This window comes from Nanorana parkeri, unplaced genomic scaffold, assembly GCF_000935625.1.
Source record: "Nanorana parkeri isolate BGI_ZX_2015 unplaced genomic scaffold, ASM93562v1 scaffold56, whole genome shotgun sequence".
NCBI lineage: Eukaryota > Metazoa > Chordata > Amphibia > Anura > Dicroglossidae > Nanorana > Nanorana parkeri.
Window position 1 is genome coordinate 1,399,730 of NW_017306324.1, and position 14,608 is coordinate 1,414,337.

The window sequence follows — 14,608 nt, forward strand, 5'->3', positions numbered from 1 at the left end:
TGACCTACAGGGCATAGGTAACGTAGAGGGTTTTAAGGGGCCAATAAGAACTAACCTCATTGCAGCTTAAGCTGAAGGAGTTGTGGGGGTCACAGTTGCAGGCGACGCATCCCTTTCCGCTTGCCAGGTTCCAAAAGTTGGGGCTGCAGCGGTCACAACTCTGTCCTTTGACATTGGGCAGACACTGGCACTGGCCGCTTGTTTTGTGGCACAGGCAGTCGTCTCTGGAGGTGCACTGACCCCGATCTGTCCCCAGGAAGTTGCAGACACACTCTGGAAGAGAAAGCAAAGGGCTTGACTTACAGATAGATACAATGAAGAGGACAAGGATGACGGATGATAGAACATCTGTAAAGCTGCTCCTGCTGAGATCAGCCAGAATCTTTAACTTCATATGAAAAGCCAACACATTTCAGGGGTTCAAAAGGTTCATCCTTCATCAGTGCAAATGCTTCAGATGAGGGACTATACAATAGACTGATGCTGTATGTAGAGATCCTGAAGAGTGAATATAAAGAATCTTCTCCAGTGTAGGCTTTTGCTGTCTGTGCCATCAGGGCCGGATTATAAGCATCACAGGCCTGGTGCTGAGGATTTCGGTGGGCCTTTTTATGGAAATGTGAAAGGTCACCAGGGCCCTCTTCCTCCTGTCCGGGCTGTGATTTGTAGTCTCTTTACAGCTTGGAGTCAGTGGTGGCGTGCCAGGGCCGGCATCAGCTGTGAGCCTGGTAGATCTGCCACTGACTCCAGGTTGTAGAGAGACTACAAATCCCAGCAATACATTACACAGCAATGCAGAATACCACCAACAAGGGCTGGATTTAGAGCATTATGGGCCTGGTACTGTCGGTCGGTCAGACAGGAAGCAGCAGAGGCGGTTCTTTAATAAGGAGGCCGATTGCTCCTCGCTGGGGCCCTGCGAGGCCCCAGCTAGCAGCTGCCTAATATGTCTGATTAGAGAGCCGCCAGCGCCTCTGTCTGATTGCGTTCAGCCCACCCAGCCCGGATTGCCATTGGGCATACCAAGGCTATCCGTGCCGGCCGGGCCTATTTTCAGTGGTGGGCCCGGAGCTTGCACTCCAGTAGCCCCTATGTTAATCCAGCCCTGGTGACATCATCACTGAGCTGAATATAGTTTGTGCAGAGAGCAGAACTGAGGTAGGGGCCCAGCAGGCCCCACCCACTATAGTGTTGTGATATATCACTTGCACACCATATGGCGTATGTGGACCTTGAATACCATGCAGTGCTCAAAGTGATGTCACAGGACAGTAAAGATCACCATCACTCACAAAGTCCGAAACATACGGCAAACGTGTTCGTGAAATTATTCAGCTGTCACATGCGTTATACAAAGTAACTGTTTTGGGTCCACACAGGGCCCTGAAAGTTGGCTTTGTATGACGCATATGACTGCTGGATCAAGTCACGAGCACATTTGATATATTTTTTGGTCCTTGTGAGTGCTGGTGACCTATAATTCCATTCACACCCACTACAGGTCATCAAAAGCAGTGCAAGGAGACAATCAGTTTATGTGCTGACAAGAAGCCTGCTGATAGGAGGAGAGAGCGGAGTGACAACAAGCTGAGATCATAGCTGTGCTGCTTCTCATTTCACTGTCCAGTCACAGACTAGGGGGTTGATTCAGGATGACCTGGTCTCAGAGGAAGTGGATTGAATTATGCTGGTCATCAGACTAAAGGCATTTAAAAAAAGGGGAGATCTCTAGATTTATGCTGACTATTGCCACCAAAACCGTTCCTTGTTTTATCTTCTAATGGGTTATTCTTTTTTATTTTGCTATTTTGTCTTCTTTAAAGGGAAATCCCCACTTCGACAGGTGTCACCAGAACAGGTGTCCCTATTGGAAGATTTATCCTCACATCTTGTTGTATTTTGGATTTCCTATCACTTCCTGTGCCGGGGACAACAGTCATCAGAACTAACAGAGGGTAAATCTACCTAGCGTGGACAGAGACAGCAATAAACACCTGGCAGACGTTCTGACCCTTCCCTAATCAATGGCTATAGATGCACACTAAAGGAACGGTGTAAGATCTCTATACACACTGAACGAGTTTCGTCACTTACTCCGGCAGTTGCGTCTTGATGCATCGCCATAGTAGCCATTGCGGCATTGCTCACAAAACCGTCCTTCTGTGTTGTACAGGCACTTGACGCACATGCCAGTGCGGCGGTCGCAGGACCCAGTGTCGGTCATGTCGATATTCTGGTTACACTGACAGGGCAGGCAGCGTCCTCCAGCCTGAAAGGGATTTCCGTAGAATCCAGGAGCGCACTCGTCACATCGCGGTCCTGGGGATCACAATGTCATTATTGATAATGCCGCAACAAAAACATTACTGGAGCCATACAGCCATACATAATAATCTTTCCTGACGCCAAACATGGCAGCATACTGATGGGTATAGCTCCGCCCCATCAGAATGCTGCCATGTATTGGCGTCAGGAAAGGAAAATAGGTAAATATACAATTTTCTGCTTTGACTGTCTTCCGCCAGCTATAAACCTTTCTTGATGCAGCAAGTTATCTCTAACGTCTCTTGTTCCCACTTTGCAGATGACTGAATTTTCTACCATCTTGTGATTAGCTGTTTAGGAAGCTCAGTGTCCTGTCAGCCAATCATAAAACAGCAGGGGAGGAGTTTTGTCATTTGCACTTGGAAAGGGGCTATGAAGGGATGACTTGCTTCTGTTACAATGAACAGCTTAGATTGAAATGTAGGAATGTAATTCAAATCTTGTACCATATACCGTGTTTCCACCAAAAGTAAGACCTAGCGCTATCTTCAGGGATTTCTGTAATATAAGACCTACCCCGAAAATAAAGAAGGTATAACTCAGTGGTGTGGGAAGAGTCAGCTACTGGGTTACATCTCTTGGAGACCCCAGCACCAAGACCTGCCGGAACAGATCTGGACAGGGGAGTGCAAGGGGAAGCCTGGCATTGCTTGGCCTCCATCAGCTATGTGACAGAGAGACAACATAGTCTAAGTTGCCTACAGCCACACGTACATACAGTGCATGAGATCAACCATAAGGATGTAAGAAGCCGTTAGGTGACTCAACAGCCCAGCACCGACCTAAAAACAATTGAGTAAGGTTATAATGGAGAAAAGAAACATCAGATAAGACCCAAAAAATTACCTAAACTTCTATCAGCTCACAATATTGTCACGAGTCCTTCTATAATAGCTTAAAGCTTAACATATGTACCTCTGATGGTCCACTGAGTCTGCCTGCACATTGGTTTAATCGGGCAGCATTTGCGTCCAATAGCTGCTAAGGAGAAGATAACTCTGTGATTCGTACACTTTCAATGTGTGTTGGCAAACCAAGCAGCTGTGATCTGCAAATAGCTGACTGATCCGTGAAGAAGCCGGCTGTGATAAGGCAATATATGACTAGTGGGGGATGTGTATAAAGTTCGGGCAGCTGTGATCTGCAAATGTGGAAAACTTAGGAACTGAGTGCAGAGTTCAGTCAGCTGTGATGGGAACATGTACAACTTGTGGAATGTGCATATAATTCAGGTAGCTGTGGAACATCAATATTGTTCTGCTGAAGCTTGGCCACACACAACCAGACTGAACTGGGTCATTAGGTCCTCTGATCCACTATGAAAACAGAGCTAGGGAGTGCTCATGAAACCTTCTGTAGCCATGCCTGACAGGGTAGGGCCAGTACACAATTGTATTCACCTTGCCTCATTACACATTGACCTGTTACACACAGGATTTTGGCAGCAGCCTGTTGACTTTAATTGCTTCCGACCAGCAGGAGAGCAATTGGAAGCGGGGTTGAATGCTGGTCCTGGATGAGCTCCGACATCTTCTGTCTGTGTAGCTTACAGTAATAGGTGTATGCACAAAACAATTGCAGAGCTACTCGCTCTGCGAATGTCTGAATTTTATGACCACTAGATGGAGCCGAGGAGCAGAGGCATTTTTGCTCCTCACCGCCATTTAGAGGCCATAATAGTCTAAAATCTTAAAGTGACATTAAACCCTCAGATTTTTTAACATAAAACAATACTGTAATTTGTGCCTTACTGTAATCCATGGTTGTTTCCCTTCTCTTTGCTGCTCTTCCTTTTAAATCTCTATCTCTTCTCATGCTGGGCAGAACTTCTGTTTTGCAGCAGACTGCCTTGTCTCTGGAATGGATACATGGTGTCTGTGTGAAGGTTCACAACCTGAGCCAGCACTACAAGAAGAGGCAGTCAGCTGCAAAGGGAAGTTCTCCCCCAGCATGAGAAGACATGAGGATTTAAAAGGAAGAGCAGCAAAGAGAAGGGAAACAACCATGGATTACAGTAAGGCACACATTACAGTATTGTTTTATGTTAAAAAATCTGAGGGTTTAATGTCACTTTAAGTACCGTGGATGTAAGGCTACAACCATCCGATAAGGGAAACCGGTCATAGAAACCAGGTACACCTAATGCCTGGTTTTTCCTCACTTACATGGTCTAGCCAACAACCCAGACAGTATCTAGGGGCTTGACATGACAGCATTTCCAGGAGATCAGCAGCAGAGGCCAATGTCTCTCTTCATGGCTAGTTAAATGAGGACAGTGCATAAAAGGGAACTGCTACATAGTGACCATCACAGTGAATGGCATTAGTAGGAAGAAGCTCCATATACTGGTCCTTGAAGCTGTGACTGGTGAGTAGAGGGAAGGTCACACAATCTGGGACATTAGTGACATTAGTATGAGGCTGAGCAGCTCTCCGGTAGCTTAGTGAATGAAGCGTGGCTCCTTTTGTGCTTCTTACTTCGAGGCCTGAAGTCATTAAAGGATTTTTATAGGCATGACCCAAATGTATCCCTACTCCCTCTTCACCTTTAAATCACGTCCCAGCATTATTTCCTTTTTTTTACCTTGTTCTTGTAGCAAGAAACAACTTTTATAACCCCCCTGTGATGTCATCACCAGGCTTGTAAAATGTTTATAAGAGCAGCTTAAACGGATAAAACATGGGGAAATGTATATGGACTCTAGAGACCTATAGGGTTTCTCCAATCAGCCATAAAACAGAAAAGTCCTCCACTTGTTGACCAATGAGCATTGGTGGGAAATGTTAAGTAAATCTCTACTTAGTTCCTTTGGAATGCTTGGAAATGCTTACTAAGTACAATGCAACTCCAGCCTCAGAAACCCATAGAAAGCTAACAGGACTCTGATATGTGCTACCTATGAGGGAATGGTTCAGTGTCTACACGGCAGGAGTGAGGGGAAAGCCATGCATAGGGAGGTGGCAAGGTCGAGAAGCCGTTTACTCACGCCGGGCCCCTCCTGACCTCTTTACCAGTCCTGGAAAAAGAAATTGTAAAACATGCCCAAAATGAGTGGTGCCACTCAGCACACAAAAGCCTTCACACTGGCACACAACATGGCTGCCACCTCTACTCATACTACGACTTTGGTTCTATAAACAGCTCTACAAATGAACATTGACCCAATGCACGAATCGGCTGGCAGATCCCTCTTTTTATGAAAATGTGCTCAATGCACAAAAAAGGTGCCACCACTGTCAATGAGTGCCACCTCAGTGTACAAAATTGGCTGCCACCAGCGAATGGATCTTGTTTGTAGGGTCACCTGTAAAGAAAGTGTCCTTGTTGCCTATAGTAGCTGGTCACACTCTACACTCTTCAAATGTAGATACAGAATAATTTGGCTGGTATGGACTATGCAGATGCTTTTCTTTTCACTCTATTATGCATGAGGGCATGCAAGAGTGTTGATGTGTAAGGTTTGTAGTTATATATGTACACGGGGGCAGCCATATTTGCCTAAAGAGACATAGTTCCTTGTCCCATTCAGGACAAAGTGACAGTCGCTGTGCAATGGGCCTCAACCCCCTACGTATAAGTGGGTCGGGAGTCTTTCCGTGCCTTTCCTGGTTGTACCTGGCACCAACAACCCAAGTGTCGACTGGTGTTGGACCTAGGGGGATCATTGACATCACTCCCTCCGTCATGTGACAATGTAATGGAGGAGCGAAGGAGAAAACTATAGAGTGGCGGCTATGAATCTACTCGACCTGCTGACATCACATGCAAGATGGCGGCGCCCAGCAGCAGCCTCAGGACTTTTGGATGTCTACACTTAGAAGGCTTTTACAGGTAAATACATTAAATGCACATGTAATCTGATGGGAAGATTTTTGTTGACATGAATGGTCTGGTGACAGGGTCTCTTTAAAGTGAACCTTTGTTAGATTTTAAACTTTTAAAAGGAAAAGCTTCTACTGTGCTCCTCTCTGATTTTGTGTGACTGTATTGATGGGGCCTGACTTTCCCTGACGTCATTGGCTGATACCAACTCTTAATGCATTGTCCAATTAGGACAATGTGGCCTATTGTCTAAGGACTGGGCTACAGAGGCCACGCGAAGGAGAGAGATTGGTGGCTGGGGCAAAAGGTCTTTGGATAAGGGTTGTTGGGTTCTTGCTATTAGTTCTGAGTGATGTATTTATCACCCAAGGATAAAATGGTGGGATTGCCCATGCCGACCCTTCCCTGTAATTTACCCCTTGACCTCACTGCAGTCTCACCTGTGTAGCCCTGGTTGCAATTGCAGATGACCTGCCTTGACCGCGGTTCTTGGTGACACGATACAGCAAAGTTCCGCCCACTATTGGGACCCTCTGGACATGGACACGGACGACAATGATCACCTGACCCAAGTACAGGGTTTCCGTAGAAACCAGGAGCACATCTGCAATATAAAGATTAATAAGGAACCACCGTTAGCACCTTCTCAGAGAGCTGTGCACAGATTCCACAACTTCTCAACACAAAGAAAAATCAGATTATAAATTGTCAGCGACCCGTGATGAACGTCACCTCTCACATCGGTCTCCCACACTGTTGTCTCGGCATTTCAGACAAGCCCCCGTCCTCTGGTCGCACTCCTCCGAGTGGCCGTTGCATAGGCACTTTCGGCAGTTCGGAAAGCCCCAGTGGCCCGGCTGGCAGCGATCACACTTGGGGCCGTATGCACCAGGCCGACAAGGGCACTGCCCATTGTTCTGGTCGCAGAAGCCATGCAAGGATCCCTCCAGATTACAGTCACAGGCTACAAAAACAAAATGTTGATGTTACATGACATGCAGCGAATCATAGAAAAGAATCTCAATTGGTCCCAAGGAACGACAAGTCTCCTTTCAACTCCACTAGAATTATTTAATTTCTCTGCCATTATGTTTTATATCCATTCGCTGTTTTCGCCAGGTGTAAACTTACTTTTGCAGCCGCTAGTTCCAAATCCGTGCGTCCCAGGGGCACATTGGTCGCACCGTCGTCCAATGACATTTGGCTTACATCGGCACTGTCCCCCGTAAGGGTCGCACTCTGAGCTCAGAGATCCTTGAGGGTTACACTTACAGGCTAGAGAAAAATAATAAGATTATTCATTACAAAATAAGTATCTTCCATACAGAGTGCAAGTGTACTAAATACAAGGCATGCAATGCGGAAATTAAGAGGTTCATTTATAAACGTTCATTCCGTTGTGTAGCCCGGGCGTATAGCATTCACATGGCACCAGCGCCCCTAGATGGTGCTGATCAGTATAGGAATTTCCTATAAAATTTTTACTACTTTTATAACTGGGGGTCACTAAATGGCGGACCGTGGTGCGGACACGAACTTAATGACTGTTCTGTCCAGACCACAAGTCAGACCTCGATGAGAATTTTATTCACCAGACCTCCAGAATCTTAAGGCCTCATTCACACGGGAAACGGCCAGCACGCCACGTACAGCTGCGTGCACGGCCGTACCGGGTAGCTCCTGGGAAGGACAGGTGCTGCATGTGATTAGTATGCAGCACCCGTCCTTCTCTATGGGAGTACGCAGCCATATGCCACCCTACGTTCAATCGCCCTGCACGTCCGTAAGGTTGCGGGTGTGCGTACTCGTACGCTGACAGGATGGATCCTGTCTGCGTCCGAGCCGGGACACCCGCACCCGTATGGACCTGCACTTGGGGTGAGCGTAGGGCGGCGTATGGCTGCGTACTACCATAGAGAAGGACAGGGGCTGCATACTAATCACATGCAGCACCTGTCCTTCCCGGGAGCTGCCCGATACGGCCATGCACGCAGCACGGAGCTGTATGTGCCGGCCGATTGTCGTGTGAATGAGGCCTAATTCATTACGCTTGGCTTAAGGGTTTTGTTTTTATTTATGCGACTGTACTTACATTTAAATAATTATATTTATTCACCACAAGAGGGCAGCACAACATCTGATACCCAAATCTGTGAAGCTAAATTGTGTGCAGCCAAACATCATAAACTAATAGGACAAAAATGCTAAAAAGTATATCCTGCCAAAAAACAAAAATCTCTTCTTACTACTAATCTACTCCTAAAGATAAACTCAATGCAGATATAACAGACACATTATAGCAGCACAGTATGGGTAATAGATAATTAAAGCAGAACTCTGGGTAAAATTTATTTAAACCCTTGCTGTGGGGCTTCCCTCGCACTGCAAGGGATAAGTGCAAGTGCATTTATATTCACCCGATCCTCCCAGATGCTTTCTCTTAGGTTGGTCCCCGAAACCTCTCTCCCCCTCTGCTGCACAGGTCTAAGGTCCCTGAGTCAATTAGTTCTATACACAGTGTATTGGATGTGATGACACTGAGGGACATACCATCGCTGCAACGGTGGAGGCAGGCAGGAGGGAGCACTGTCACAGACAGCTGGCTTGGAGGATCGGGTGAATATAGCTTTGTTATTTTTGACCCAGGGCAAAATTGAGTACTTAACCCTTGCAGTGCAAGGCTAGCCCCTCTTCAAGGGTTATGAAAATGTTTGCCTTGAGTAGTTTTTAAATGCAAGCAGTGTAAGTACCTGAATATGACCTGGTATCAGCCTCTTGCATTCCCTGTACAGCAGGACTAGAGTGTTAGAGGAACTAGCAGTACAAGCAGCCAATCACTTCATGTGCTGAGAAAAATCATGCCGATAGAAGGGGAGGTCAGAATGAGAGAGAGATGAGCACATCACTGTGCTGCTTCTCCTTTTACTGTCAAGTCACAGGGTGGGGATGGGTCCAGGATGACGTGAGCTCAGAGGAAGTGGGTTGAATGACTCTGGTTATCAGACTGAGGACATCTAGTGGCAGAAAAAAAGCACTGCGGAGGAAATCTCAGGATTGAAGGTGAATATTGCAGCATGAGCTGGTTTTATTATTGTATCTCTTAACGGGCTATTCCTTTTTGTTTTGTAATCTTTGGCTGGTGTTCTGCCTTAAGTTAAACATTTTGCTGCCCATGGACATACAGGAACATGAATTAGGGTACGTCGGGTGTTCATTTTAGTATTGTACCCAGAAAGTTAAAAAAAAAGACAATGACTAAAGACAGTAAATTTGTATTATATTTCTAGGAGAGTCCCAACCTATCTAAGTGTATGAAGGAGAATCCTCCACATTGAACCAATATTCCTGAGAAGACATTTACGTCAAGTTCCTATGCAGAAAGCATGAGATCACATCTGTCTGGGTTTTTCGAGACTCATTTTAGTTTGTTGTGTATCATAAAAGTGTATCTTTAGCCTAAACCTTTATTAGTTTTTACGATTTGGATCGCATGGGGAACAGTAGAAACACATGCACACATGGCGGCTGCTGAGCTGTGTACAGGAGACCCAACTCATCATCCATCTGGATAAGCTGCTACAGTGAGCTCTCTTTCTTTAGAAATGCTATCCATGCAATATTTCCCACAATCCTCTGTTATGGCATGTGTGTTGCCGGTTCTGCTTTAGGTAGGATACTGACACGGTGAGAAATAAATCAAGGCAACTGGACTTGCTGTATTTTTATTGAAGATGTTTTTCTGGTCATCCAACTAGCTTTCTCAAGAAGTATTGATCAATTGCCATTTCTGAATAGAGAAAGCTGGTCGGATGACCAGGTCAACCTCTTCAGGAAAAATACAGCAAGTCCAGTTGCCTTGATTTATTTTTTACAGCTATACCATGACTTGGATGAATGAGAACCTTCACAGATATATGGACACAGAAGACCGGAAATGAGCGCCTTGGATAATTGCTCCACTCCCTGAACTCACCAAGGGCACCATCATGGATGACGGCAGACATGCTGGTGATGAACTTGGTGCACACCTCATTGGTGGATGATTTCAACACATTGATATTGCTGCTGTGGCAACGGAATCTCTCAAAGGCTTCTTTGCGTTGAATGGAGGCCGGGTCACCAGCAATGAACATCTCCAAGGAGGAGTAACGAGGAACGAGGACCAGCTAATGCATAACAAAAATACATAATTGACTTAATGCCAAATACAATATTTATCTACCAACAAATGGCGTTCAGTTGTGAACTGGCAAACTTTTTTTGGAACGGCACGAGTATGGTTCAGACATAAGAAGTCCATACTGTTTTCATGTCAAAGACAGGTAATGGACAATGACAACAAGTGATCAAAAAACAGTAGATCTCTATCACATGCACTATGTATATATATATGGGTGTCAAAAGGAGACTGTCACCTGTTTCAAGGGACATCTTACAAATGATACATTACATCATCGCATTAACAAGACTCTGTCCTCACCGAATCTATAAGGATGTTGGCTCCTGGTACCTTCTCCCGTAGGTTGTACTTGGTGAAATCCAGGCGGATGGTGTAACTGACCCCACGCTCCAAGCAGATTGGCTGAGCCAAGGCAACATGTCTGTAAAGAAAGGTGACTGCAATTTACAATCCAACTGTAAACAAACAGTGCCCTTTAAATGGAAAATAGTGTATTTTTTGGTATCTTTAAGTTTAAAAAAATCATAAACCAAAATTTTATGTCGTTATTTTATTATTTGTATAAAATGCTTATTTTATAAATAAATCTTTAAATATAGGATTCCATGCTTTGGTCTGTCTAATAAGAAAGCCCAGCACTAGCTCTGCACTTGGTAAATGTTTTGCCAGAACGAGGACCTAGATGGTGCTGTCTCTGATAGGAGATATGGAGGGGTCCTTCCTTCCTCCGTGCCATTTGGTAAACTTATTCAGTTGTGGGTGTATAATTGTATAATCTGAGATCCCTTTACCAGTATATCTATCTATCTATCTATCTATACACACACACATACACACAATAACTGGACCCTTTGCCTTTACATTTAATAAAAGATTTGAAATGCAATAACATATCTTATCTTCTCTCTATTTTTGAGATGGGCTAGACACATCCAAGAGTCCTGGCCTCCCATGAATGATAAGCTGTGTCTTGCCTCGAGCTTGTATGAAGATCCCACAAGACATAAAATATTTGAGGATACACAATCAATGACACAATGCTGTCCTTGTACTTGCTTATGTCTTTCAGAGTTTCAGAAACACATCTACACATGGAAGCTGATTCTATCTGAAAAGGCCGTTACAGCGAGCTCTCTTAGATACCCATAGGTATCCATGTACTTAGGTACACATACTCTCACACAACTAATCATCCATCTGAAAAGGCCGTTACAGCGAGCTCTCTTAGGTACCCATAGGTATACATGTACTTAGGTATGCATACTCTCACACAACTCATCATTCATCTGAAAAGGCCGTTACAGCGAGCTCTCTTAGGTATACTTAGGTATACACTCACCGGGATGTAGTCGGAAATGACGCGGTCATGACATCATCAGCGGGGATGGTGTTACCACAGGAACTGCTGGATGGAATAGGCCCGGGCCTGATAACTGTTATCTTCACCTGCTGCCATGTCTCTGGAAACTATGTAAAAGCACAGCAATGGATTAGAATTGGAAGGGACGCACTCGGGAGCTAACATATGAAAATGTTTTGCATATGATTTAAATTTGCTTACCTTGGGCTCATAGCGTATGATGGTGTCATACTCCATTGAGAATGGAATATTGCTGATCTGAAATTCTATAACTCCACCCTCAGGGACCAGAGCAAATCCAGGTCCAGTCCATGTAGCGGGGCGGCCCACCATACGTTCCCGCTCCAACACAGAGCATCCCTACAGAGAGAAATTGGCACAGCCATTAATGCAGAATAGCTTCCCGGTTCCTCCAGCATTTTCGAGCCTTACTAACAGAAACCCAGAGTGCTTATGTTGTAGCTTGCTGCTTCTACAAGGAACAGGATGTTCACTCTGATGGTGAGGTTTTTTTTCATTTTGAATGGAGCGGGGAAAAGGTTTGACCTTCTGCCAAGTTTTTATTGTGGTCTGAGTCCCCATCAGGGGATTCACCCTCTCTATCTGTCCTGGGGACCAATGTCAGTGAGAAAGGAAGCAAGGGAAAATCCAAGATATTAGAGTTGACTTCAGAACAAGAAGTGCGGAGAAATCTTCCAATGGGGATAATTGTTCTGGGAACAACTGTCTAAGAGGGAAATTCTGCTCACTTTGGGAGATTCCTCTAACTTCCTGTTGTGCCTCTGGGACAGGAATTAAGGGGAAATTTCCCCAATGTAACAAAGAAGGGAAAAAATGTAATTGGCAGGGGATTTACCCTTCCAGTGTCTATCTAAAACTAAAGCCCTCAGGGGCAGGGCCCTCCTTACCATCTTGTCTTGAATTGTATTGTGATTGCAATGTCTTCCTTATATTGTAAAGCGCTGCGCAAACTGTTGGCGCTATAGAAATCCTGTATAATAATAATAATAATAAAAAAACTATTTGGGCGATACATGCACGTTAATAAATAACATAGAACCAGATGAATCCTGGCAGCACATACTGGCACAGACAAAGTGCAAAGATTACTGACCCCAAACAGCCAATCAAATGTGCTCTTTGTCTTAACTAGCCCATCTACCTAATATCTTACAACCCCCCACCCCCAATAGTGCAGTACTTGTTACCTGTCGGAGTAGTGCAGACTCAGCCTCATAGGTGTAGTGATCCAAGTTGATACGGTAGGAGCCGGATTTCACCATATTACACTGTCTGCCGACCATGTTGTTCCTGCAGCGGCACTGGCCTGTCTCTGAGGAGCACCTAGTCACAAAATATGAATAAAAAAGTTATTTTATGTACTTTTATTCGATGGTTATGCCACAATAAAAAAAGACCCCCCAAATGTGTATTGCATACTTTATATTTAAATCCATTCTTTAGCTCAATGATGGTGAACTTACTTGATATAAGGGGCCATAAGTATGGCGCCCTGACACCACCAAAGAGACGGTCAAAATGCTACAAGAGATGGCTGGGTACTGGGGACAGTCATAGACTGGAGACATGTTCAACGGGATTGCTTCAAAATCACTGCTATTATTACAGCCCATTTACAAATCAACACCTCCACATTTGAGCTCCCCATTGTCCCCTAATTACATGACCCTCGGCCGTAGGTTGGGCACCAGGGCTTTAGCTAGGTAGCATCACCCCAGTGAAAAGTAACAAACCTTTCTAATGTCTGTTTAGGGGCTAGGTTATAAAAAACCCCAGAAGAAATGATCATTTGTAAAGTGTAAGTTTTTGCCTATGGATCAAGTCAGGCCATTGGGGGTCTCATAGGAATTCCAGCAGCCAATGAATGGGCTTAATGAATGGGCATGCCCAAGTGAACTGACAAGAGTGTTAAAAAGATCCCTTTTCCTATTCATGTAGCAGGCCGGTGACTTGCATATCTCATGCCACCAAAACACACAGTTCCCAGTGCCAAATATGTTGATTTTGGTCTTCGGAGAATTTTGAACTGTTTAATCCCCAATAGTTATGTATATACTAAAGCATGGGTGCCCAACCTCCGGGCACCATATGCTTATCATATTGCAGCGTGATGCCCTGTGCTTTAAATGCATGGCTAGATTTTAGACTTACTGGTTATCCCATGCACCTCCGACATCGCAGTCACATGACCGGCATCCATGAAGGTCATTACTAAGCGCCCAGTATTCCGGCTAGAAAGAAAAGGATTTCATTAGTAACGCTTATTTTCCACGTATAAGTCTCTTACAAAGAGGTGCGAGATGGATCGGACGTTGTGCGATAATATTCAGTGATAATTTACCAGCTGTAGTGTAGGTTGGCCAACTGATACCTAATGTCTCTGAGCTTCTGCGACACAACAAAGACTATGAAGTTTTTTTGTTTTTTGTTTTTAATCAGAAGTCAACTTTATTGAACATATGCATGGTACAATGGTACAGGGAGGCTCAGCCTCAACATCATGACAGCATCCCCATAACAATCTGGGGTATATGGTGCATATATATAACATAGTGCATACAATATGGATAGGAGGAGGGGGTTGATCGTCTCAACGAGAAAAGATGGGAACCGTGGCACGTCACGGAAGTCAACTTTGGTGAAATTCGAGCATGAAAAAGAAAAATTATCAAGGAGCAAAAAACTATGCACCATAGAGGCAGGTTGGAAACGTAGCGTTCACGTCAAGTTGTTTTGTACAACATATCTATCGGATGGGATAGAGGCACTTACATTTGGCATCATTTCTTAATACACAAAAACAGATGTATATGGCTAGGTAAGTGGTCGATGTCTAAGAGAAGAGTAAGGATAGGGAGGGAGAAGGCAGGCATGGAGCGGGAAGGCGGGCATGAGGGGTG

The 14,608-nt window shown here is 44.8% G+C and overlaps 1 protein-coding gene across 1 annotated transcript in view; it reads right to left on the reverse strand.

Annotated features, from left to right (window-relative positions):
* The window catches only part of LAMB2 (laminin subunit beta 2), a 72,717-nt gene that overhangs the window by 13,908 nt on the left and 44,201 nt on the right, over positions 1-14,608 (reverse strand). Inside the window, exons 12-22 of the mRNA XM_018576102.1 lie at positions 13,860-13,939; positions 12,896-13,031; positions 11,889-12,047; positions 11,667-11,794; positions 10,628-10,748; positions 10,121-10,313; positions 7,279-7,422; positions 6,880-7,111; positions 6,588-6,751; positions 2,095-2,319; positions 56-273 (exon numbers count right to left, since the gene is read on the reverse strand). Of these exons, the coding sequence (XP_018431604.1) occupies positions 56-273; positions 2,095-2,319; positions 6,588-6,751; positions 6,880-7,111; positions 7,279-7,422; positions 10,121-10,313; positions 10,628-10,748; positions 11,667-11,794; positions 11,889-12,047; positions 12,896-13,031; positions 13,860-13,939 (1,800 nt within the window). The remainder of the gene's footprint in view (positions 1-55; positions 274-2,094; positions 2,320-6,587; positions 6,752-6,879; positions 7,112-7,278; positions 7,423-10,120; positions 10,314-10,627; positions 10,749-11,666; positions 11,795-11,888; positions 12,048-12,895; positions 13,032-13,859; positions 13,940-14,608) is intronic.